The sequence below is a fragment of the Alosa pseudoharengus genome, unplaced genomic scaffold, assembly GCF_046254945.1.
Source record: "Alosa pseudoharengus isolate Yale_2024_CS ecotype anadromous, Long Island Sound unplaced genomic scaffold, YU_APseudo_1.1 YU_APseudo_1.1_scf_2, whole genome shotgun sequence".
NCBI classification, from domain to species: domain Eukaryota; kingdom Metazoa; phylum Chordata; class Actinopteri; order Clupeiformes; family Clupeidae; genus Alosa; species Alosa pseudoharengus.
Genome location: NW_027468663.1, coordinates 4,668,112 through 4,693,564, shown reverse-complemented (window position 1 = coordinate 4,693,564; position 25,453 = coordinate 4,668,112). Strand labels below are relative to the sequence as shown.

Here is a 25,453-nt window from a genome sequence, read left to right as displayed (position 1 = left end):
AAATGTTTTACATTTTAGATTAGATTAGATTCAACTTTATTGTCATTGTGCAGAAGTGTAAAAAAGCTGAAAAGTGCAATGTGATAATCAAAGTATAGACAGGTGGTGCATACGCAGGACAAGAAATATAGTGCAGTGTAGACAGTATGCAGTTGGTTTACAGAAGGTGGTTTAGAGTAATATAAATTATTATAAATATGTGCAGTGTATCAGCAGTTACTTTATAAGAGCAGAATAAATATGGCTATATGATATGAACAATGTATGAACAGCATGTAAGCCTACAGATATGTGCAATGTAGTAGCGGTAACAATAAGAATAATAGTTGATCGGTTGTCACCGGGATGCAGAGTTAGAGTTCAGTAAGGTGACAGCCACAGGAAAGAAGCTTCCTCTGAACCTGCTGGTTCTGGTGCGGAGAGACCTGTGACGCCTCCCGGAGGGTAGTGGGGAGAACAGTCTGTGGTTGGGGTGCAGAACAGTCTTTGATGATGCTGCGCGCCTTACGCAAGCATCGCTTGCCTTGGATAGCCTCGATGGAGGGGAGTGAGAAACTTGGACCGTTTTCACCGCCCTCTGCAGTGCTCATCAAAGCAAACATTGTTAGTGAAAGTTTGCTGTTGTTGACAGCTTTTCACGACCTTGGCATTCTCTAAACAACTTAAGTAAGACAGACACCTGAAGATGTTTTCAAGCAGTTCTGTTAGCCTACACGTTTGACACTTTGTATCCATACCTGGTGAACACGCATTCCTTTCACTCAAAACACATGAAACATACTTTGTTTTTTTGCGTGAAAAAACATCTTACATCAAATATCATAACATCTTGTGGATGCTAATGTGAAGGTTCAAAGTTAACGGAGTCTGTGCGTGCATGTATCTATCTATCGAGGAAGGTGACTGATCCTGATGGTGTTCAGGATGCGTGCTGCAGGACTGTGCAGATCAGATGGCTGGAATCTTCACAAAGATCTTCAACCAGTCCCTGGCACAGTCCACTGCCCCACCCTGCCTGAAATCCTCAACTATAGTTCCCCTGCCCAAGAAACCTCACATCTCTAGCCTCAACGACTACCGACCAATGGCACTCACCCCAGTGGTGATGAAGTGCTTTGAGAAACTGGTCCGTAGTCACATCACAGCAGCCCTGCCCCGCAGCCTTGACCCCCACCAGTTTGCCTACAGAGCGAACCGATCCACAGAGGACGCCATAGCCATAACACTCCATACTGCACTATCACACCTGAGCAGCAGGGGAGCTATGCGCGGCTGCTCTTTGTGAATTATAGCTCTGCATTCAACACCATCCTCCCTCACAAGCTAGCGGTCAAACTGGGGGACCTGGGGCTTCCACACACCACCTCCATGTGGATCAACAGCTTTCTCTCTGATAGCAGACAGAGGGTCAGAGTGGGCCACCACACATCCACGGCCCTAAGCCCCAGTACTGGCTCCCCCCAGGGCTGTGTGCTGAGTCCTTTGCTCTACTCCCTCTACACACACGACTGCTCCTCTGTCCATCACAGCAACACCATGGTGAAGTTTGCAGATGACTTGCTGCAAGACACACATGCATTACTTGACTTGGTTCCACTTCCGAAAATGACAACACAATGGTAGCTTACTGTTTCACAGCTTTGTGGATTGTGTATTCATGGTAGGATGATTTTCACGTGAAATGTAATTCCCATTTTTTCTTGAAGCCGAAATAAACCTGAGAATGTTTATCAGACATGCTTGATTTTTACTGCAGGTATACATAATCTACACCAGCTAAAATAACATTAACGTTAGCATTGGTTGAGTGATGGAGGCTAGTTTGATTGTTGGTGTACAGTATTTGTGAAACCGAGCAAATTGATAACAGCACTGTAATTGTCTCTTTTGACTGTCATCCCATTCTTTTCTGACCATACTGACAGTCTAAATTACAGCCACAACACAAACGTTTGCTCATGTGATGGTTTGCTGATGGAAGATATACAGGGCATGAATACCTGTCTATGATGCATCCTAGCCTAAACACCGGGCTAGGACATTTCTGCATGCTAAATAAAAAGTTTCTGCTCTTGACTCGATCACAGTCCTTAGCCCTGTCAGTGCTTTGTAAAATGTTGCATTAAGACCACAAAATGTCTACACAAAATAAATGTGAGCATCTGAGTTGAGGAAGAGGGATTGCAGCAGGATAAAGTGGTATAGTGCCCACTTCTCATTTCAGCTCTGATTGCTGCATGGTGAATGGCTCTCTGTAACGAGCTGTGAGCCAACCACTATTGGTGCGCCTCTATTTAAATCCAGAATCACTCGTCACGTAGCCTGGCGGGCCATCCTATATCATTGAAATGTACAGAGGCGGACAGAGTACACAGCTTCATTACTTGAGTAAAAGTACAGATACCCATTGCTAAATTTTACTCAAGTACAAGTAAAAGTACAACAGTCAGGTGTCTACTTAAGTCAAAGTACTGAAGTTTTTAAAAGTACTTGAGTATCAAGAGTAGCCTACATTTTCTAAATATTGCATTACTACTGCCACAGTGCTTACATTTATGTACAGAAATGTCCTACATGGAGTTATGAAAAATGTTAATGTTAATACCTTGGACAATGTAAAAGGAATTTAAAGTAAAATCAAGTCATTTTCACCTTTTTACCATGTTGCCAGGGATGGGCAGTATTTCTAATGCATGTATTTAAAATACGTATTTCAAATACAAAATACTATTTTGTAATTGAAACATTTGAAGCGAAAACTATCATTAACTTGTTCAGAAAATTGAAATAGTCTGGCAAGGTGGGGCCACGGGTTGGCACATTCCCGGGATGGACCTGCTGCGTCTTTATCCATTGTTTCGTCCATGGTTTTGTCTCTTATCTAAATCTGACCATGGAGTTGACTTTGGCGGAAAGCTGAAGGTGATTGCGGATATGCTGTCCTAATCAGTGGTGCCTGCACAATCCAATCACGTTTGAGAGGGAAACAACAAATTGAGGGTTTCCGAGATTTTTCTTTTTTCCTTTTTTTTTAGAAGAAGTAACGGGTACTCACGGTTATGGCTAGAAATGTAGAAGAGTACAATATTTGCCCCTTAAATGTACTTGAGTAAAGTCATGAGTACTCCCCAAAAATGATACTCGAGTACAGATCCCTCAAAATTGTACTCAAGTACTGTACTCAAGTAAATGTACTCCGTTACTGTCCGGCTCTGGAAATGTATAGTCTGGAATCGACCCATTCACCTCGCTTAATCCAAGGGGCGGGCAGAGAATTGTCTTTCAAACTGCCATAACGACCAAACGACCATATCCGTATCCGGTCGGCAAAACGGCAAATACATCCTTCTTCGAAAGGAATGACTTAAGTGCATTGTGTTGCTCAACTTTCAAAGAAAAGCACAACTCCTCAAGTTGACGCCAACACCGATTCAAACAACCGCTCTTCGTTCGCCATAGCCACCTTGTTGTTCACCGTCGCAGGACTGTCGTCATCCTGTTAAGCCCGCCTTAAGACTCTAACAAAATAGAGCACTGTGATTAGATGGCGTCCACGGCGTCAGCCAATAGAAATCCCTATGGTTTGCTACTGAGCAAATTAATTTGCCGCCGCTAGGGTGTGTCTAGATTTCTAGGCTACTCGTTACGAGGTGCCAGACGTCAAAGGTCCGCCCCGTTTTTGGCCTCCCTGACATTCGCCATTGCCGCAGAATCCCTTGTGTTGGACTTCCACCTGCCAAGCGTGCGTCATATATTACGGTGGAATTTACGCCAGTCACGCTGGGCTCCGTGAAGTAAGACCTCGCTTGAACAGGATGGCCAGTTAGCACAAGGGTGCGGCAACCATCACGCCGGTCCTACTAACACCTGAACATACTGCTGCTTTGCCGACCGCTGTTTCACCAACCTTCCACAACAACGTCTGCGGCTAGTGTGATTCGCTTGCTAGCTGGATTGGACTGTGTTCTGTGTTGTGTCCTTTGTCTTTGTGTGTGCAGTGTCTAAATGAATGAATGAATGAATATGTTGTGATTGTGAGTATGCATTGAGTGTCTGAGTATCCTGATTGACGCAACTGAGCGTTTTTGTTCGTTTTGTTTATGAATTTGTCAGTTATCTTTTTATGTTTGCAACTGGAAGGAGGCCATTTGTGTAGCGCTTCTGATACCCAGGGTGACCGCGTTTGGCTCCTTTTAATTGATTGTGTTACTGTGTTATTCCTTTTATTTTACATCTCATCTCATTGTACCACTGACGGAGGCCCTCCATAGTGCTGCTGATCCTCAGTGCCTGCAGCCTTGTTTTGAGAGTATTTGTAGCTGGAGGCCTTTTATAGCTGTGGATCTCTAGTGCTCTAGGGCCATCAAGGTCCCTGGCCTGTACTGTATTTTGTGTTAACCTGTTCAGTTGTGTGTGTGTGTGTGTGTGTGTGTGTGATCCCCTTAACCTTGTGTTGCTTTCCTCTCTGTTTCCCAGGAGCTGAGGCCCAAGGTGGAGGTGTAGCGTCCCTTTTGGTGGCAGGATACCCCGTGTCTTTGTGTGCCGTGCCTTCTTTTTCACTTGTTGTGACCATATTTTTCCCGTGTGTGTGAGTGCTTGCGCACGTGTGAGTGGGTGACCCCCTGGAGGCTCGCTGGCTTCCCACTGGTAAGCATCAGCCCTGCCTATCCTTCTCCCCTTCCAGTGTATGCGCATCCATGTGTGTTGGTGCAACATATGTTTGTTCATTGTCAATAAAAGCTTGATTTTCTTTTTGGAACCATGTCTCCAATTCAGTTCACGAAGTGCCTTATTGGGTTAAGGTTACTGATGTGTGAGTTATATCTTTGGATGCAAGTCCCATCGTGGCGTAGTCAGCAAATATATCTGGGCTCAAAGCCCCTAACAACCATACCACTTGCCACACATGGTTTAGGCTAAAGCCTAAAAGTAAAGTAAAGTAACTGATCATACTTGTAAAATGTTTTGCTTGCATAAAGGGAGAGTCATTAAGTAAACTGCTCACATGTAGTTTGTGGCAATGTGGTTATCACAGAACAAAGACCTATTTTCTTACTATTCTTTCTATTCTATACGCTCTTTTATTTCTTAAAAAAAATAAATTACTGTATATGAAGAGCCTTTCATTAGGAAACTAGATAGTTAAGCCTATTCGAATACATAATTCCCCCACCTTGTTTAGAACCTTGTTATGGGAACATTTTTACATTGTGTTTGTTAAAAATGACTATCGGCCGATATATCGGTTATTAGTTTTTGAAAAACTCAAATTTTGAAATCGGTATCGGCCTTCAAAATCCCATATTGATCAGGCTCTATGAGACACGCACGCGCATACACACACACACACACACGCATCCACACGCATGCACGCACACACACATCCACACAATCAGACACACAGGCATGCACGCACGCACACAGGCACACACACACACACACACAAGCATACAAAAGTGGCAAGAGTAGGGGATGGAGTGAAGATGGAGACAAATTGACAAGCGTTATTTATTGTCACAGAGAGGATATAAAGGACTGAGCAGCGGTCGTATTTTGTACAGCAATGCGGTACATAGTTTAGTTTACTGCAAGGCTTGATAGGTGATAGGCCTATGAATAGGTCTACACATAGACTAATTTTCTGTCCATTTTTTTATTTGGCCATTATAAACAGTAGAACAAACAGGCAAGTTTGTGATGTGAGAATATAAAAATAAATGAATTAAAGTAGTCTATTAGGACTATAAAAATATGTTCAAACTACACAGCTTGATCAACACAACCGGAAATACTGTCATACAGGCTGTGACGTAATCTTCTAGTGATGGCGGAGTGTGGTGCGAAGGGAAATTGTATCACAGACATCTTTCGTACAAATACGATCTGTGCTTAATTTTCTGTTTTAGTTGTAATTCATTTGAAGCGGGTCGTGATGGCCCACCGATATCTCTTCTTATCAAGAGGTTGCAGGAACCTTTCCAAGATAAATTTACCTCCAAACGTCAGATCAACAAACTATGTAACGTTACGACAGGTAGGTGCAAACTAAGATTATGGAACTGACATGAAAGCCTGTTCTCTATGTCATTGTAATCTAACGTGAACGGTATACGCCTCTCGCTAAATTACTATGCTAGTTTAATTACAACGTTATTGTTTGTTTAGTAGTTACTTGGAAAAATACCCTTTTAACCTGACTGTCATGGGTTGACAAGTTAGCCAGCTAAGTTAGTTGACAAGCTAACCAGCAAGGAGCCATACAGGCCTAGGAATGACATTGCGTTAGGTAACGTTTGCATTTTTCTTTACTTCCAGCTAGTATTACTAAACTGTGAGGTGGTGTCGGTCTATAGAAGGGGATGTAGATTGAAGGCGATTTCAAACGCAATGGATTGTGTGATCGCTTTGTTTGCATATTTGCTGCTAGCCAGTCCTTCTCTTGCTCAAGTTCACAATCGCGCAACATGGATTATGTTGTGGTTGGAGGGATTGTGGTTTGTTTTTCTCACTCAAAAATGTAACAGCTAATATGAAGGTAAATTAGTTTTTTTACATTGACCGCTGTAGAGCGGAATTGATGTAACTATTGTAACCCATATTTAAGTCATATGTGGCTGTCTAGCTTGGTTTATGTGATTCCACTCTGCACACGCTCTGATTGGTTTACATTTATTATGTAGGCCTAATTATTTTTTTCCCCAAGTTTGTCTCCTGTCTCATGAAAAGTGTTGATCTTATCTCATGAAAGGTCTCAAGCCAAGCTGAAACTCAAACTCCCTCTGGTCTTGAAAGAGGATCCTTGCTCTGGAGTGTTTTAGGTGCCTATAGAAGACTATGCTCTAAACCTCCCAAAGGTAGACTGTATATTAAATACTATCTGTAGTAGGGTAATAAACCTTTTAATTGCATGTTAAAGGTGTACAGCAGAACTTTGTTTGTGGACAATGCTTTTGTGCTCAGCGGGCATCTCTGAATATCTTGTAGGGTTTGAGAAATATTTCCCTAACAAGACGAGCCCAAAACACAGTGAACCGAAACCAGCTGAGGCTAAAGGCAAGTGTTTTGTTCTACTCAGTTCTGTAGGCAGTAGTGTGTCTTATCTTTTGTTTCTTTGTCCCCTCACTATTAAAAGTTGTTAAAAGTTGTTAATTGCATCATCTCAGAGGCCAAGCCAAGTAATGCCAACAGAGCTGGTAGGTCCAGTGGTGGTGGTGGCGGCGGTGGTGGTGGTGGTGGTTCGGGAGGAGGAGGAAAAAGAGGAGGAAGAAAAGATGAGAGTTCCTGGTTTAGCCGTCTCCAGAAGGTAAGATTGTAGTCTGTGTAGTTTATGTTTTGTCTTGCAATACTGGTCATCTTTAGCCTGGATAATACCCCATCAGTGGATATGCCAGAGCAAATGTAATGAGCTCTTAGATTTGTCCTGTACACAGGCTAGGTCATCTTGCATACCCACTGTTATTCATGTGCTAATATTGTAGAAACCACAGTCACTATTAAGCATAACTATGATTCTTTTGGTGTGTTCAGGGTGAAGTGCCATGGGATGACAAAGAGTTCCGTGCTTTTTTCCTAAGCGGAGCTGCTTTTTGGACAGTTATCACTTATTACTTCTTTTTCCGAGATGGTGGGAGGGAAGTTACCTGGAAAGACTTTGTGAACCTGTATCTCTCCAAAGGCGTTGTAAGTTTTGTTTTATTTGGTAGCTAGTTAACTTACTGTGACGTGTGTGTGTGTGTGAGTGTGAGTGAGCGTGTGTGTGTGTGAGTGAGCGTGTGTGTGTAATGTGTGTGTGTAAGTGTGTGTAAGTGTGTGTGTGTGTGTGTGTGTGTGTGTAAGTGTGTAAGTGTGTATGTAAGAGTGTAACCTCTGAAACATACTGACATGAAGTGTAACTTTTCATCAGGTTGACAGATTAGAGGTTGTCAACAAACGGTATGTCAAAGTGGTATTTGCCCCAGGAAAGACCCCAGTTGATGGAGTGAGTATTGTTCCTAATCAACATTCATGCTTCACTGAGTTTTGTTTCACTGATAGTATCTTCTCACTATCAGATGACAAATGTATTATCATTTATAACCATGGAAGACTGACTGTTTCTGTATTCTGATGACCCTTTCCACTCTTTCTGTTATATCTGCAGCAATATGTCTGGTTCAACATTGGGAGTGTAGACACATTTGAGCGTAACCTGGAGACAGCCCAGATAGAGATGGGCATTGAAGGGGAGAACAGGCTCCCAGTTGTCTACTCCACTGAGAGTGATGGGTAAGGCTCCCCTAGAGATGCCATAGTTTTTACAAAACACTTAATACAGATGAGTAGGAGGGAGCCAGAACTGGTCATTCATAATACATTGAGATTAATACACAGAGGTGGCCTGTACATGGGAATGCATAACTTTTCTAACTTTACATTCCTCTTAAGATAAGATAATCCTTTAATTGTCTCCCAAGGAGAAATTTGCATTGTTACAGCGTCCAAGACAATGAAGGAAAAGAGACTTACAGACAACCCCCCCCCCCCCCCCATACATCTTCAGTAGGACATGCAGCAAATACACATTCCTTGGGCATGCTTGCTCTTTATGATTAAAGCATGATCTGATTCTGGTTTATTGGGCAATTTGGTTAATACATGTTTTTTTTTTAATTAGCATAAAATACTGTCCTGCAGTTTATACACAATGTGGCAAATACACGGGACATTATTATATAGTTGTGGCACTCCTAAGAGTCTAAGGGAGCTGCAGAGGACACTGCTGTATGACCCTGCCTATGTCCTGCTCCACCAGGTCCTTCCTCCTCAGCATGCTGCCCACTGTGCTGATCATCGGCTTCCTGCTCTTCATGCTCCGCCGTGGTCCTGCAGGAGCTGGCAGACCGGGCAGGGGCATGGGCGGCCTGTTCAGCGTGGGCGAGACCACCGCCAAGGTGCTCCGTGACGAGATAGACATCAAGTTCAAGGATGTGGCGGGCTGTGAGGAGGCCAAGCTGGAGATCATGGAGTTTGTCAACTTCCTCAAGAACCCCAAACAGTACCAGGACCTTGGAGCAAAGATCCCCAAGGTACACTGGTCGTTTGTTCTACAAATATAGACATGGTTCTTAACCCTTAGAACCCGATTGACGCAAAGTGCGTCAAAAAACACACCCTTTCTTCTCTGTTACATTGCTCCGGAACTGTTCATCGCAGCGAGATGAAACCTTTATTGCGCGAAAGAGCAGAAGTGGGGCTTTCCAACAAGACTACACACATCATGAAATTAAATGAAAATTGCATCATATTTACAGTCTATACTTCTCTGCGTTCACCTGCACACCCATTACTCTCGTTTGAATTACTCGCGAACCCGTGATCACATAGATATGGCAAGCATATCAGATGAAAGAAGAGACTCAGGGCTATCCATTGGTACCATGTATATCGATCCTTCTGGCTTATGAAAACAGACGAAGTGACTGCAAAAAAATAACGTCATGTACACAAACCAATGCTGCACACCCATTACTCTCGTTTGAATTACCCGTGATCTGATAGATATGCCACCCATGTCAGATGAAAGGGGAGACTCAGAGCTATCATTTGATACCAAGTAAATCCTTCTGGGTTATAAAACAGACGAAGTGACAGCAAAATAATAACTTCATATAGCTGGACTTACCCCACGTTTTTTCTGTTTTTGTGGCAAAGCATGTTTATAATCCAACGCTATCGTGTGTTTCTCTATGGCAAAGCATGTTTATAATCCCGTTTTGAGATCCTAGCAAATTCCTGCATGGCATCCAATTCAAGGCTCACATTGCATCCCAATTTGTTCAACAAAGTAACACCTTTTTTGCCTTTACTTTGTTCATGGCAATGCAGTAAAAAGTTGAGAATCATTATGAGTGCATACACCATATGCACGCAGGCTAACACGCAACCTCGGGTCAAGTCAGGTCAGATCAGTTCGTGTCACAGATATGGAGCGCAGAAAGGTCATTTTTCATCACTAAATAAAAAATTGCATTTATTTCCGTAAATATCACACCACATATTTCTGTAAATTGCTCAGCCCCAGAGTATCCCTCCAACATGGCAATTATATTGCCCGTTTCAGGACAGTCTGCCCTACACACACATGAAATGCATGTAGAGCTGTGAGCTTGCTGTGGTGAGATACATGTTGAAATATAAGAATTTTTATAATACGCATTTTATATTTTAATTTTTTTACAAATCTAAATAAAATCAATGCTAGTACTAATACATGAAATGATCTGGATAGCCTAGACTCTGCTGAAAAAAACAATATATAATATGTGTGTGTGGCACTTACAATGACCAGAATAAATCCTTATGAATAAAGGTAGTGAAAATGCCCTAACAGCTTAGGGTTCTAAGGGTTAAGGAGTAGCCTCTAGCCTCATGAAGGTTGAATATCATCTTAATGCCCTTGTCGTCCATTTGAATAAATAGGGATTATTTTGAGTAGCGCTCTAACGCCTCTGTATTTTCTTCACTGATAGGGTGCTATTTTGACTGGTCCTCCTGGAACCGGGAAAACGCTGCTGGCTAAGGCCACTGCAGGAGAAGCCAACGTGCCCTTCATCACTGTCAATGGGTCAGAGTTCCTGGAGATGTTTGTGGGCGTGGGTCCAGCCAGGGTAGGTAATGTTGGCCGTGTGTGCCTTGATGCTCATTTATGGCCTGTAGGTATGCCTGGTCCTAGTGTGTGTGTGAATAAGGCACTTAGTTCTGTCACTTAGTCACTTAGTTCCTTGCTGTCAGTGGCCAAGGATTCCTAGAATGACTCATTCTGCTATGTAGGAATGTCACGCCAACTGCACGGAAACTGCAGAAAATCCACCCTCTGAATGCATGCCAAGTTTTGTGGAATTCTGTTCGTGGGGCGCCATACAGTAAATGAATATATGTAGATTTAGTGGCTGTACACCAATCGGCCTGTAGATGGTGGTGTTGAGTGAAGGGCTGCCACACCAGCACGCACATGCACACATTCACATTCACATACCGGTACATAAACACACCCACACGCACATACACGCACAGGCACATACACGCACACACACGTGCACACATACACATAAACGCACACACATGCACATACACGCACACACACGTGCACACATGCACATAAACGCACACACATGCACATACACGCACACACACGTGCACACATGCACATAAACGCACACACATGCACATACAGGCACACACACGTGCACACATGCACATACACGCACAGGCACATACACGCACACACACGTGCACACATACACATAAACGCACACACATGCACATACACGCACACACACGTGCACACATACACATAAACGCACACACATGCACATACACGCACACACACGTGCACACATGCACATAAACGCACACACATGCACATACACGCACACACACGTGCACACATACACATAAACGCACACACATGCACATACACGCACACACACGTGCACACATGCACATAAACGCACACACATGCACATACACGCACACACATGCACATACACGCACACACACGTGCACACACATGTAAACACATGCACATACGTGCACACATGCACACACACGTGAACACATGCACACACGTGCACACATACACACAGACACACACATGCATGCACGCTCATGCACGCACATACACACACACAGGCACGCATACATAGACACACACAGGCACGCATACACACACACACACACACACACACACAAATGCCCACACACACACAAATGCCCACACACAAACACACACACATACACACACACACACAAATGCCCACACACAAACACACACACACAAACGCCCACACACACACACACACACACACACACACACACATAAATACACACACACACACACACACACATACATAAAGACACACATGCACACACATAAAGACACGCACACACACATGCACATGCACAACACACATGTACACACACAAACATGCATACACACTCATGCACACGCACACACATACACAAACACACACACAAACGCACACACACACACATACACGCACACACCCACACGCGCATACACGCGCACACTCATGCACACACACGTAAACACACGCACACACGTGCACACATACACATACACACACACACACACACACACACACACACATGCATACACACTCATGCACGCACATACACACACAGGCACGCATACACAGACACACACAGGCACACATACACACACACAGGCACACACACACACACACACACACACATATGCCAACGCACACACAAACGCACACACACACACACACACACACACACACACACACACACATAAAGACACATACACACTCATGCACGCACATACACACACAGGCACGCATACACAGACACACACAGGCACACATACACACACACAGGCACACATACACACACACAGGCACACACACACACACACATATGCCCACACACACACAAACGCACACACAAACGCACACACACACACACACACACATAAAGACACACATGCACACACATAAAGACACGCACACACACATGCACATGCACAACACACATGTACACACACAAACATGCATACACACTCATGCACACGCACATACATACACAAACGCACACACACAAACGCACACACACATACACACACACCTCATTACCCCCATACACAAAAGCAAACACACACATGCACATGCTTTTTTACATACACAAAAGTTGCAAGAGTAGGGGATGCAGTAGAAGATGGAGACAAATTGACAAGTGTGATTTATTTTTGCGAAGAGAAAGGGCAGGACTAGGCGATGGTCATATTTTATACTGCTCCGCGGTCAGTGATGCCAGTAGCGCATTACTTAGTAACCACTTTTTTCGGTAACGAGTAATCTAACGCGCTACTATTTACAAACCAGTAATCAGATTAAAGTTACTTATCTAAGTCACTGTGCGTTACAATTTTTGTAATTTTCCTTAGTAAAAAGATATATTCTTTGCTTTCTTCTTGTCTCGGGGATTAATGTCATGTACTGTAGGCTATGCTCACGTTTTCAGCATGAGGACAACTCACGTGTAAAACCACGCAGCGACACAAACGTATAGGCTAAACAACAATGGAGGGAGGAGAGAGATGCACATTTTATCTATACAGTCATTATTTTGAGTTTGTGTCAGCTAAACATGACAACATTAAGGTACATTGTAGCCTATACATTCTGTGCTGGCGACAAAGTGCTGTCTAGCTAGACATCCCAAGTCTCCCGAAGCTTTGGGAGTCTCCCACATATTGATAGCGGCTTTCTGACACCCGTAAATTACATAAAATCTCCCGGAACCTAGAGTGAACAAGAGCACGCAAGCCAGACCGGACTTCAAATCAAAAATTCTAGAATCTTTGCTTCATATCGCGTGTGCATAGCTTAATGCGCGCACAACGGAGAGGGAGAGAGAGAGGAGTGGTGCGTTTGTGCCTGAAGCGCATCCAAGACAGAGAGCATCCTGGTCTGTTTTGCTAAATCAACCAATCAGTTTTCAGTGTAGGTGGGCTTATATCTCTTTTCTCCTGAACTTAATTAATCAGTTCAGTCAGTGTATCTAGGAACAGGAGCATCATGGCATTGAAGTCAGTGCCCCTCAAAAAGGAACATTTAAGACCCATTTCACATCAAACTACACAAAAGTGTACCCAATTGTCTCATATGAGTAAACATAATGATAGTCTTGCACACTGCACTGTTTGTAACAGTGTTTAGCATTGCTCACGACGGGTTAAATGATTGCAAAAGACTTGTTGAGGTGAGTTTAACAAGTGTAATTTCATTTGCATATTACTTAGGCCTATACTAGGTGGCTAGTTGCCAAGGCTACATGAAAAGGTCAAACTACCAAAATCTATTTTACTATCACAATTTCTATCAATAGGCCTTTCTTATTTGGTGTACTGACTAGACATTATTGAGCAAACATCTGAATTTCAGTATCTAAGTAGGTTAGGTTAGGATGTCTGCTATACATTGTTGACATTACTGTTAAAATGCACAATCCAGTATACTGAGTATTGGCCAAACCGGTTATCATTTTTATGTTGAGGCGGTGGGGGTGTTGTCGGCAGCTGCTTAGAGTAACTAATAAAGTAACTTGTAATCTAATTTAGTTACTTTTAAAATCAAGTAATCAGTAAAGTAACTAAGTTACTTTTTAAAGGAGTAATCAGTAATCAGATTACTTTTTCAAGGTAACTGTGGAAACACTGTCTGCGGTACATCTAGTTTCGTCTAATGACACAGAAAACATAATGAGTTGCATCCACATATCCTTCTTTATGCACTATGTGCAACTATTTGTTCAATAGCCTAAGGCGGGGATCACATTAGCCAGCGGCAAGCGGCAGGTTTCCTATTGTTCTCTATGGTTCGGCAGCAGAACGTGGGCAACGCTGGTGTAACGCTCACGTTGAACAAGCTGAGCGTTGAACTTGGTTCAACTTTCAAAGCGCAACGCGAGTGTTTTCAATTGACAAACCGTTTGTGTTGCTTAGGAACGAGACAAAACTTATTATGGTCCGAGCGTTGCGTTACGTTTGCTGCTGATGTGATCCTCGCCTAAACCCATGAGACTGAAGCCAGCAGCCATACCAACTGATCAGTCTGATACCCTGTCTTTGCTGAATTACTGAAGTTAGCAGGTGTGAGCCTTGTTAGTACTTAGATGGGAGACCTCCTTGGAAAACTAGGTTGCTGCTGGAGGTGGTGTTGGTGGGTGGTCAGTAGATGGCACTTATCGCAAAGAGTAGGGGGTTTTCCCAGTGTCCTGGCTAAATTCCCAACCTGGCTCATTCAATCTGGCCCCCTAATTGTCCCACAGTGTAATTGGCTCATTCACTCCCTCACCCTCCACCTCAAGCTGGTGTGTGGTGAGTGTTCCGGCGCATAATGGCTGCCATGCATTACCCAGGTGGGTGCTACACACTGGTGGTGGTTAATGTGAAGTGCTTTGAGTGTTGAGTGTGAAAAAGCGCTATAGAAATGTAATGTGATGTTGTTGTTGTTGTTGTGAAGGCTAATTATTACTTTCACATTCTTAAAGAGACAGGCACTCAATTAGAACTACACACCACCAATGTAGTGACATTAAATGATAATTCCGCTGTGATATTGACCTAAAGTGTGTTGAAACATGATACCGAGTGTGAACGTATGTCTCATAGCTCATCTCGGCTTGTCCCCTGCACTCAGAAATCTGGCGCTAGTTAGGCGATGCTACAAACAGTTTTTTGATGGGGGTGCCTCGGGCATCGGCCTAGCCATGCAAATAAATCACTGTTTTACACCATTTACGAGGCTCAAAATAGCTCCATACTTCATTGGTAGACTTCTGAGGGCCTTGACATTTAAAACGAGACTTTGAGAACTTTGAAAAAGCACTGGTAGTTTACTTACAAGACGATTTATACAGACAGTATCGTCACGGAGTTTAGCGTTTGCAGCCATCTTGAATTTAGTCACGATAAGTTGAGCGACGAGTATGAATGAACAGGTATGATAAGGGATCAGATTCCAAAAATAATTCCGTGGAAATGCATGGATTCCAGTTGCTGCTACTGGAAGAAAATTTCCATAATTTTCTTATTCCAAAATCACAACGGAATTCTCCTTTAAAGACAAGTGTAACAATTTAAAAATCAATATGAAGTATTCAAATTGCTAAATGTTTTTAGCTATTAGTAATTATGCAGATCATAGAATACTATACATTTATAACAAATATATAAACGTATAAACAAATACATGAAACATATGACTTAAACCATCATTTTCCGTGTGTGTGACTCTAGCAGACTCTAGGATCACCACTGATACTTTTTAAAAAGTATTGAAATCAAAATTGTTGACTTGGTATCTGTATCAAAACAATACTTTTGGTATTTTGACAACACTATCTGAGGGTTAAGTGTGTACATTATGAGGTTATATCTCCATTTTTTCATGTTTTGGTCACATGCACTGAAATAAATGGCTTTGACAAACTGCATGTATATTCTGAATGTTTGATTGCTTCATATCTCTTCTGGATCTGATCCTAAAGTCCCTCGTGTCATTGTTCAGGTGCGGGACCTGTTTGTACTGGCACGTAAGAATGCCCCCTGCATCCTGTTCATAGACGAGATCGACGCAGTGGGGAGGAAGCGAGGCCGTGGTAACTTTGGAGGGCAGAGTGAGCAGGAGAACACTCTCAATCAGTTACTGGTGGAAATGGATGGTGCGTAGCCCACTCCTCACTTACATTTTGATTCTAGTTGTCTTTCTTATCTTGATTGCTTTCAAGATCAGAATCCATCGAATCTATTATGGAAGATGTTTGATTGAGACTAATTTGTAAAAGACGTTTAATAGTGGTTCCTGCCATTTCTTTTAGGGTTTAACACAGCGACTAATGTAGTTGTCCTGGCTGGAACTAACAGACCAGACATCTTGGACCCGGCACTAATGAGGCCTGGTCGCTTTGACCGACAGATTTACATAGGTATGTATTGGAGCTGATATACAGTCTCAACAGTAGACCGACCATTTTAATATGAAATGCCGCTGATATTGCACATGCAGCAGTCATATTGAAATTGTCCCCATAGCCCAGTTAATGCATATGTTTTAGGGATGTATATATCAGGCAAAAATACAATTCGATAATTACTGAGAATTAGTCCACTAATAATCAAAAGTTGAGTTGTGTTTTTCTTTTATTGACAGATTGAATAGGTACAGTGTTTACAGTAGGATTTGGTGCATTGTCAGCACCTTGAGGTCACATAAAGGCATTACTTAAAATATAAAGACATGTCTTTTATTTCTTTATTTCTTCATTTTTGGAGATTTATTTGAAAAAATAAAAACACTGGTGATTGAGGGAATTTGGGCCGTTTTCTCCCAGTAGTTACTGTACAACGTTGTTAACCTGCACTGGGCAACATCCACTAGGGGTCTGCCGGTATACAGCCAGTACGACACTATGCAATAGGTGTGCAATAGGTGTGCAATAGGTGTGACACTGCTCCTTCTGTCAATTACTGTGGCAGTTTAATTGACAGAAGGAGCAGTGTCACACCTATTGCACAGCAAGGCCGCGATCAGACAGGACGCAGTTTTTGCAATGAGATCCGCCTTTTTTATGTTGTGCCGTACTGGCTGTAAGCGTTTTTGTCAAGTCAAGTCCGTTTTATTTAGTATAGCGCATTTAACATGCACAGAGTGCAACCCAAAGCGCTCCACATACAAGACATTGACACAAAACAAAAGACAATAAGACAAAAAATGCCAGACGGAGTGGTGTAGTTGCCAGCGTACCCAGGACACTAAGCCATACAAAAGAGACTTGAAAATTGAGAATTGAAAATAAATAAAATAGATAAAATAATAATAATCATGTTAAAATTAGTCCAATTTCCAACCAGCTGAAAATGTCCAAGGGCAATGATGACCTGCGTGAAAATGCACACAGCCAACGCAAGATCAACTCAGAGAATTTACTGGCAGTCTGGAGAGAAGAGCACCTGAAGAACAACAGTCTGAAGTCATGATGGCCGACCTTCCTGCTGATCAGCAGCTCGGTGGGTTTAGCAAGGACAGTGTGTTGCTTCATGGCTCCCGACGCCGCCATCAGAGCTCCCCACGTCAGCACTCAATCCAGACTACAGGCACCCAGCGTCAGAGGCTATACACTAACGTTATGGCAGCTTGGCAGCTGCAGATCTCTCACAGAGTAGGCCCATTGCCCTGAGCAATCTTTCCAGTCCAGACAGAGGATGTGCAGCGTCAGATGGAAGAGGGAAGGCTAGTCAAGGCAAGCTCATCAGCCCAGTCGAATAGAAACTAAGGTTACCGTTAGTTATCAGCCAGAAAAAAGGACCAAGAATAACACAAAAACTATCAAAAATAACGTAAATAAAGGGTGAAAACATTTAAGTTGACAAATAAATACAAAAAAAAAAACCAGAACATTATGCCAAACGGAGCGGCGTGTCTCGCCAGCGTCCCCGTAACCTAGCAACTAGCTGCTTATGCGCCCAAATTTCATCGCATTTGGTGCGCCTGCCGCATCTCACGTTTTTGCCACCTTAAATTGGACAAATGTTCAACACAAAGCTGAAAATCGCCTCACATCATTCGCGTTTTTATGGTTATGGTTATGGGACTTTGCAGACGCCTTTGTCCAAAGCGACACACAAATACAAAAAAAACAACATAATATTTAAAATATAACAGGGAACAGATTAGAATGTTGGTCAAACTATAATAAGGAGAATAGCAATAATAAACAACAATGTCAATTCAATAAATAGCCTAACAAAATAAGCAATGAAAATGAGGGGAAAAGCAATAATAAACAATAGTGTCCATTCAATCAATAATATAAAAAACAATGACATGGTAAGACTATATTGAGGAGAATATAAATAATAAACAATAATGTTGAACAGCCTAATGGAAATAAAACAATATTATACAAACCATAACGCATAAGAAGCGCTTAAAGAACTAAGGTTTTTATGAAAACATGGTGCACCTCACATTTTACAAGTGGCAAATTGCGTCCTGTCTGATCGCACCCCAACAACACTGGGCTGCCCATAGATGTGCCTGCCTGTTAATCGGCTTATGTGCTCAGGTATTGGCTAATGCTGATTGTTTAAAACTGGCAAAAATAACCCTCTAATGACATAATTTTTATGGAATAATTGCCTTTTCTGAAATAGAACCCCGAATGTCAACAATGAAAACAATCCCACAATAAAACAATCCCACAAAGCATGGCCGTTTTGCTACTGTGAAAGGATTATCTCTCAAATTCAATTATGGCAATTACTGAATCACATCAATCAGGTAGCAATGGCTTTATTTTTCAGAGGTTCTCTTCTGAGACCAGAAAGCAAAGTGTATGTCTAAAGAAACAGTTATGGTCATCTTGTTTGTCGTTCAGGTCCTCCTGATATCAAAGGCAGAGCCTCCATATTCAGAGTGCATCTCAGGCCCCTTAAGCTGGATGCAGAGGTGGATAAAGATGCTCTGGCCAGGAAAATGGCTGCTCTCACTCCTGGTTTCTCAGGTGAGAAACAATCACAGATTTAACATGACATTGCATGACATTAACATTGCTCTGTGTGGTGTGACTAGGGTCTGTGCTGTTTTAAGAGCACAACTGTGACGTCCATGTGTTGACTGTTATCTTCTGTGCTGCTGTGTGTCAGGTGCGGACATTGCCAACGTCTGCAATGAGGCAGCGCTGATTGCTGCCCGTCACCTCTCCGATGCCATCAACCAGAAGCACTTTGAACAGGCCATCGAACGTGTGATTGGAGGTGAGATGACATGACGCACTTGCATGCTGCTGGCTCTGTCGGCTGCTCTGCTCTTTTCTGTCACACCGCTGGGTAAGCAACGGCGTAGGGACCCTCCCCGCCTGTACATTCTATGTCTAATCAGACAGAATCCAGGAAAATGGTTGTCGCAACATCTGACAGTCCCCGAGTTTTTCTAGATAATGTTTAGGTCCCAAAACTAAGACCTGTAAAATATTTCATTTTTATTTATTTTTTTGGTTACACTTTACTTGACAGTTTCGACATACAGTGACATGACACTGTCATGAACTTGTCATAAATGTTTATGACATAATGCTTCTGTTATTAAGTGACATTCAGTTTTTGCCATAACAGCAAGGGTTAGGATTAGGATTAGGGTCAGGGTCAAGGTTCATGACAGTGTCATGTGTTTTTTTTTTCCGGGCTTTTTATGCCTTTACTGATAGGACAGTGGAGAGTGACAGGAAGCGAATAGGAGAGAGAGCAGGGGTGGGATCCGGCAAGGACCCCTGGGCAGGAATCGAACCTGGGTCGCCAGCGTACGGTGCAGGTGCCCCAGCCAGTTGCGCCACAGCTGGGGCCAGTGTCATGTGTTCATGACAGTGTCATGTCACTCTTATGCCGATACTGTCAAGTAAAGTGTTACCATTTTTTTTAAATCATTTTAACACACTCAAAAATGCCTTATCTACCTATACTGTACGTATCTTTGAGGCCATTACTATCTTAAAGCATTATACCTAGTCTGTGTTGTTAAAAACTCAAGTAATATCATGGGGTGAAAAAAAATATGAAAGGTGTATGGGATAATGCATGGAACGCTGGTCATTATCGGGAGAATAAATCCAGACAGGGCGAACCGGACGCGGAGGGGTCTTGCTTCGCCCGAAGGGACTTATTTTCACAATAATGACTGGCGTTCCATACATTATCCCATTTATTATAACCCATATAGGGATTGTCAAAGTTTCCCTGCCCCCCGCCCCCCCCCCCCCTACATTTTATTATTTGTACATTTAGTGACTGTACACTCATTGGCCTGTAAATGGTGTTGAGCGAAGGGTTGCTGGAAGAGGATTGTCTCACACATACATTCTCGCGAACACACAAACAAACACACACACACACACACACACACACGTATGCACGCACACATACACACACATGCACACACACATCCACATACACACAGACACGCACACACACAAACGCAAACGCACACACACACACACACACACAGTATCCAAACAATGATAACACTTTCATTATGGTTGCTTTAGCCAGAGACCTTCAGCTACTGTACAGTGGGTCCCATTTAGAAGTATAAGTATATGTACTCTTTTGATCCTGTGAGGGAAATTTGGTCTCTGCACTTATCCCAATCTGTGAATTAGTGAAACACTCTCAGCACACAGTGAACACACAGTGAGGTGAAGCACACACTAATCCCGGCGCAGTGAGCTGCCTGCAACACTCGGGGCACAGCGCTCGGGGAGTAGTAATTGCCCAAGGTGGAACTTTTAGCAACCAAGTTGAAATCCATCCACTAGGCCTATAGATGACATTTCTGCAATAAAACTTTAAGGTACTCAACATTCCTGGGTTCACTATTGGGCCTATGGGAGATGCAACTAGACTATAGGGCCTCATTTGCATATTTAAACATTAAAATAGAAAAAACATGCAATGCATTTTTTTATCTCATTTTAACATAAGTAATCAACTGAGAAAGTTTCATGGTGATAGCTATAATTAAAAAAATGCACCCTGTTCATGCTTTAATGATCTTATTATGCTAATTATGCAAATTGCCCAAGGTGCAACTTTTAGCAACCAAGTTGAAATCCATCTACTAGGCCTATAGATGACATTTCTGCAATAAAACTTTAGGGTACTCAACATTTCTGGGTTCACTATTGGGCCTATGGGAGATGCAACTAGACTGGTGTACATGACCTTTCGTCAGTCCAGTTGCAATGGATGAACTGTGATGAACTTCCCTACTTGTGATTGTTTAGAGATTTTAAAGGTTTTATAACAATGCTACAATTTTTTTGGCTAGTGCTACAAATGTATTCACCTTTGCAGCGCCAGTAGGCTACTTTCTGCGCACCCGCACACACACACACACACACACACACACACACACACAAGCATGCCAAACAAGCATACACAAAAGTTTCAAGAGTGGGGGATGGAGTAGTAGATGGAGACAAATTGATTAGTGTGATTTTTTTTCGCGGAACAGATGTTCTACTAGCACTGTAAAGAGCCATATAATAAACAGAAATATTTGATAGGCCCTGGTTTTGGGACCCATTCATGATGTAGACAAAGTTTGAACAAAATCGATGCAGTAACAGCCTTATCTGATTCGACACATTCTGTGTGTGTGTGTGTGTGTGTGTGTGTGTGTGTGTGTGTGTGTGTGTGTGTGTGTGTGTGTGTGTGTGTGTGTGTGTGTGTGTGTGTGTGTGTGTGTGTGTGTGTGTGTGTGTGTGTGTGTGTGTGTGTGTGTGTGTGTGTGTGTGTGTGTGTGTGTGTGTGTGTGTGTGTGTGTGTGTGTGTGTGTGTGTGTGTGCGCGCAGGTCTGGAGAAGAAGACCCAGGTGCTGCAGCCTGAGGAGAAGAAGACGGTGGCATACCACGAGGCTGGCCATGCTGTGGCCGGCTGGTACCTGGAGCACGCTGACCCGCTCATCAAGGTGAGCCGAGCTGGTTTTAGACATGGTTTATTATTTGTAATTGGTAACGTAATGTGGAATGACTGGTGATGGATTAAATAATTATGATGCCCTGTGTAATCAGGTGTCCATAATCCCGCGTGGGAAGGGCTTAGGGTACGCTCAGTACCTGCCCAAGGAGCAGTATCTGTACACCAAGGAGCAGCTGCTGGACAGGATGTGCATGACGCTGGGGGGACGCGTGTCCGAGGAGATCTTCTTTAGCCGCATCACCACCGGTGCACAGGATGACCTCAAGAAGGTCACGCAGAGTGCCTACGCTCAGGTAAACGGTTGGACTGCTCACATTTGTCATTTATGCTGCGTTATACAGTCACGTTACAAAGTTAGCACACCCATGCTAAAGTTTTGTGTCCTTAAAGGTTGGATTTTTCCTCATTAAGACCAATTTCCAAAAGATGATTTTTTTTATTCCTCTATTTAGTCAACCGTTTAGCATGGGTGTGCTAACTTTGTAAGGTGACTGTATAGTCGCTGTATGTGGTCTATTTTCAGGATTTTTGGACTTTGGATCTTTATGCTTAATTATATTGCCAAAAGAGGAGCAATGCTATTTTCACAATCACTACTTAAGCAATATGACATGAGTGGTGTTGGTAAAGGATAACGCCACGGCTGTAATTCGGCCGTAGGTACCAGGCCAAAGGCCGAGTGCCGAAGGCAATTGCTTGACCGGACCTAACTGTATAATGCTAAATAAATGTATGTCTAGCTTTGTAGTAATGTAGTTTACCTCTTCACATGTATTTTTGCACTGTGTAACACATGAATGCGTATTTTCACAGATTGTGCAGTTTGGCATGAATGAAAAGGTGGGCCAGGTGTCGTTTGACCTGCCCCGACAAGGCGAGATGGTGCTGGAGAAGCCCTACAGCGAGGCCACCGCCCGTCTGATCGACACAGAGGTGCGCATTCTCATCACCGAGGCGTACGAGCGCACCACCAAGCTCCTCAAAGAGAAGAAGGCGGAAGTGGAGAAGGTACTGGGCTGCTGACAACACACAATTTGCACATCATTAGCAATTATCCATATGACTTCACACGTCACAATAAAATTACGCATTTGAAATCCCATTGATTTGTGTGTTGTAGTGTGATTAGGAGGACAGTATTATTGTGATTAAGTCATAAAGCACTTTGCTAAAAATTACCTTGACCTTAAGTCTTTGCAAGAAATGCTACCACTGTGATTTTAGACAACAGAATGAAATCTTCTTGAATTTCCCCTTGGGGATCAATAAAGTATCTATCTAGCTATCTATCTAATCTATGCCCTCTCTTGATACCTGACCTAACTTCTCCTCGCCACCAGGTGGCACTGCGTCTCCTAGAGAAGGAAGTCCTGGACAAAAGCGACATGGTGGAGCTGCTGGGGCCACGGCCGTTTGCCGAGAAGTCCACCTATGAGGAGTTTGTGGAGGGCACAGGCAGCATGGAGGAGGACACCTCTCTGCCCGAGGGCCTCAAGGACTGGAACAAGGAGCGCAGCAACGACAAGGAGGAGAGCACCGAGGAGCAGGTGGCGCGGCAGATTACCGGCGGCATGCCCTTCTAGAAGCCTCTCCTCCTCATGTGGGACTGCAACCAGTGGGGAAGGTCTGGACAGGTGGACTTGTGGCTGTACAGAGTGGCCTGGGGTGCTGTCTAAGGGGGAAGGGGGGGGGGGGGGGGGTCCAGGACGTTGGGCTGGTCAGCCTGCTTGGGTAGATTACCCTCAGGAACGTTCAGTGGCTTGTGAAGTTGATTTTGTTGGGAAGGCAGAGAGGACGGCATAGTTGTGGATGAGAGCCTCTCTAGATCTATATTTGCTCTTCAGTAATCATCTTAGGGACATTCTTATCAGAGAGGGAAGACGCTGGGGAGCCTGATGTTTCAGTCCTGTATAGGTCTGGCACGGCCTCTATTGACGGATGCAGAAAGAAGCGATAGACAGCGGAGGTATGTTCATATTTTATAGCTCAAACAAATCTATTGTAGAATTATCACTACTGTGTTGTTTCACCCTCAGAACAGTTGAGCGCTCTGAGCTTCATTGTTTGAACTGAATTGTTTCACACTGCATATATACGTACCTTTGTTGGACTGAAACGAAATTTGACTTGTATTAACAAGAGCAGCACTTTTCAACATTTCAACTCATATTTGACAGTGAATGTACCCAAGGAGTCAGTATATCAAAAATCCAATTAATTGAATAGAGGAAAAGAGAAAAATAGTTTATTGTATACTAGAGATAAATATTGCTTCTGTGAAGTGGTTGCAAAATCGTATTATTGTGCGAGGAGGAAGTCGGTGAGAGGAATAGTAATGGCTTGCAGTCTCTACATCGCAGTGTCGCCGCGGTTACAGCACTCATGGAACCTTTTGAGTAATGCTTTGCATGCATGTGCTTCCACACTCACACATCCACAGACTGTCAGCTGGCTTCACCTGCTAGGGGAAATAAGCACCTCACGCTCCATCAGTGCAGCCTGTCCAATGAAAGTGAAAGGATGTGAGATTAATAGTGAATTAAGTTTGTCACTGTGATGGACGATGTCACTCCTTAATCTGAGTTCTCCTTTTCAGTACAATTGATATGCATGATCAGAGGTGTCAGCCATCAGACTATCAGTACCAGAAATGTCCCTTTTTATGGTTTGATCATGGCCGTTTTTTGATCATCAATTAACATGTATTTAACAATTAATCGAAGTAGAAAATTAATTGAAATGGTTTTCCTCCCAGGCCAAGTTAGATGTTTTATGTTTGACAGGGCTAGTTTCTACAAATCAACAACTGCTAGAGTGGATCATCACCAGACTACGCTGCAAGGTCTGCCATGTTAACAACAGATTCTCGTAACAACTTGAAAGATTTGAGGTGGATTACTTTACTGTGTTTTAATCTTATTTTTAAAATATTTTGCCTGCAGTTGGTAAGGAGTTGGCAGGGGATGTATTGCATTATGCATGCGGTTAAGATACTCCTTCATGGGTAGTGAACGCTTCAGGTGGAAAATATGAGATGTCATGAATGCCAAAGCTGAACAGAACCTGTATTTATTTTCTCCACTCAGTGGATAATGTTTATTTGCAACAGGAGCTTGTGATGTGAAAATTAGTCCTTGTTCAGCAACGCAATTTCTTATTTTTCCCCTTCCATTCTTGCAAGCCAGTCTTTGAAGATGATCTCTGTAAAATAATGTGTAAATGTGTATTTTGTTCAACTGTGGAAAAAAATGTTCTCGTGTTTAAAAAAATGAATAAATGTATTTAAAATTATTTTTAACTGATAACCTGACCAGATGTTTCACATTCATTCTGTGGACATGAGGGATTTGGCTTTCTCACGCTGTCTGACGCTTACACGTATACACATACACT

At 43.0% G+C, this 25,453-nt stretch overlaps 1 protein-coding gene across 1 annotated transcript; it reads left to right on the top strand.

The window, feature by feature from the left end:
- The first annotated feature begins 5,821 nt into the window (after nt 1–5,821).
- Nucleotides 5,822–25,352, top strand: afg3l2 (AFG3-like AAA ATPase 2). The gene is made up of 17 exons (XM_076293439.1): nt 5,822–6,034; nt 6,749–6,854; nt 6,985–7,053; nt 7,164–7,303; nt 7,528–7,680; nt 7,904–7,978; nt 8,141–8,265; nt 8,792–9,065; nt 10,509–10,646; nt 16,095–16,248; nt 16,405–16,512; nt 18,964–19,089; nt 19,232–19,342; nt 21,934–22,049; nt 22,153–22,353; nt 22,874–23,068; nt 23,401–25,352. Exons 1-17 carry the CDS (start codon nt 5,933–5,935, stop codon nt 23,641–23,643), a joined length of 2,436 nt encoding a protein of 811 aa, XP_076149554.1. The 5' UTR covers nt 5,822–5,932; the 3' UTR covers nt 23,644–25,352.
- Nucleotides 25,353–25,453: the final 101 nt, after the last annotated feature.

What these genes read in the sequence shown, in the direction of transcription:
- afg3l2 (XM_076293439.1), top strand. Translation starts at nt 5,933, where the DNA reads ATGGCCCACCGATATCTCTTCTTATCAAGAGGTTGCAGGAACCTTTCC. An exon ending in TACTCCACTGAGAGTGATGG is followed by an intron (nt 8,266 to 8,791) that starts GTAAGGCTCCCC and finishes CTGCTCCACCAG; the next exon opens with GTCCTTCCTCCTCAGCATGC. An exon ending in TCTCACTCCTGGTTTCTCAG is followed by an intron (nt 19,090 to 19,231) that starts GTGAGAAACAAT and finishes GCTGTGTGTCAG; the next exon opens with GTGCGGACATTGCCAACGTC.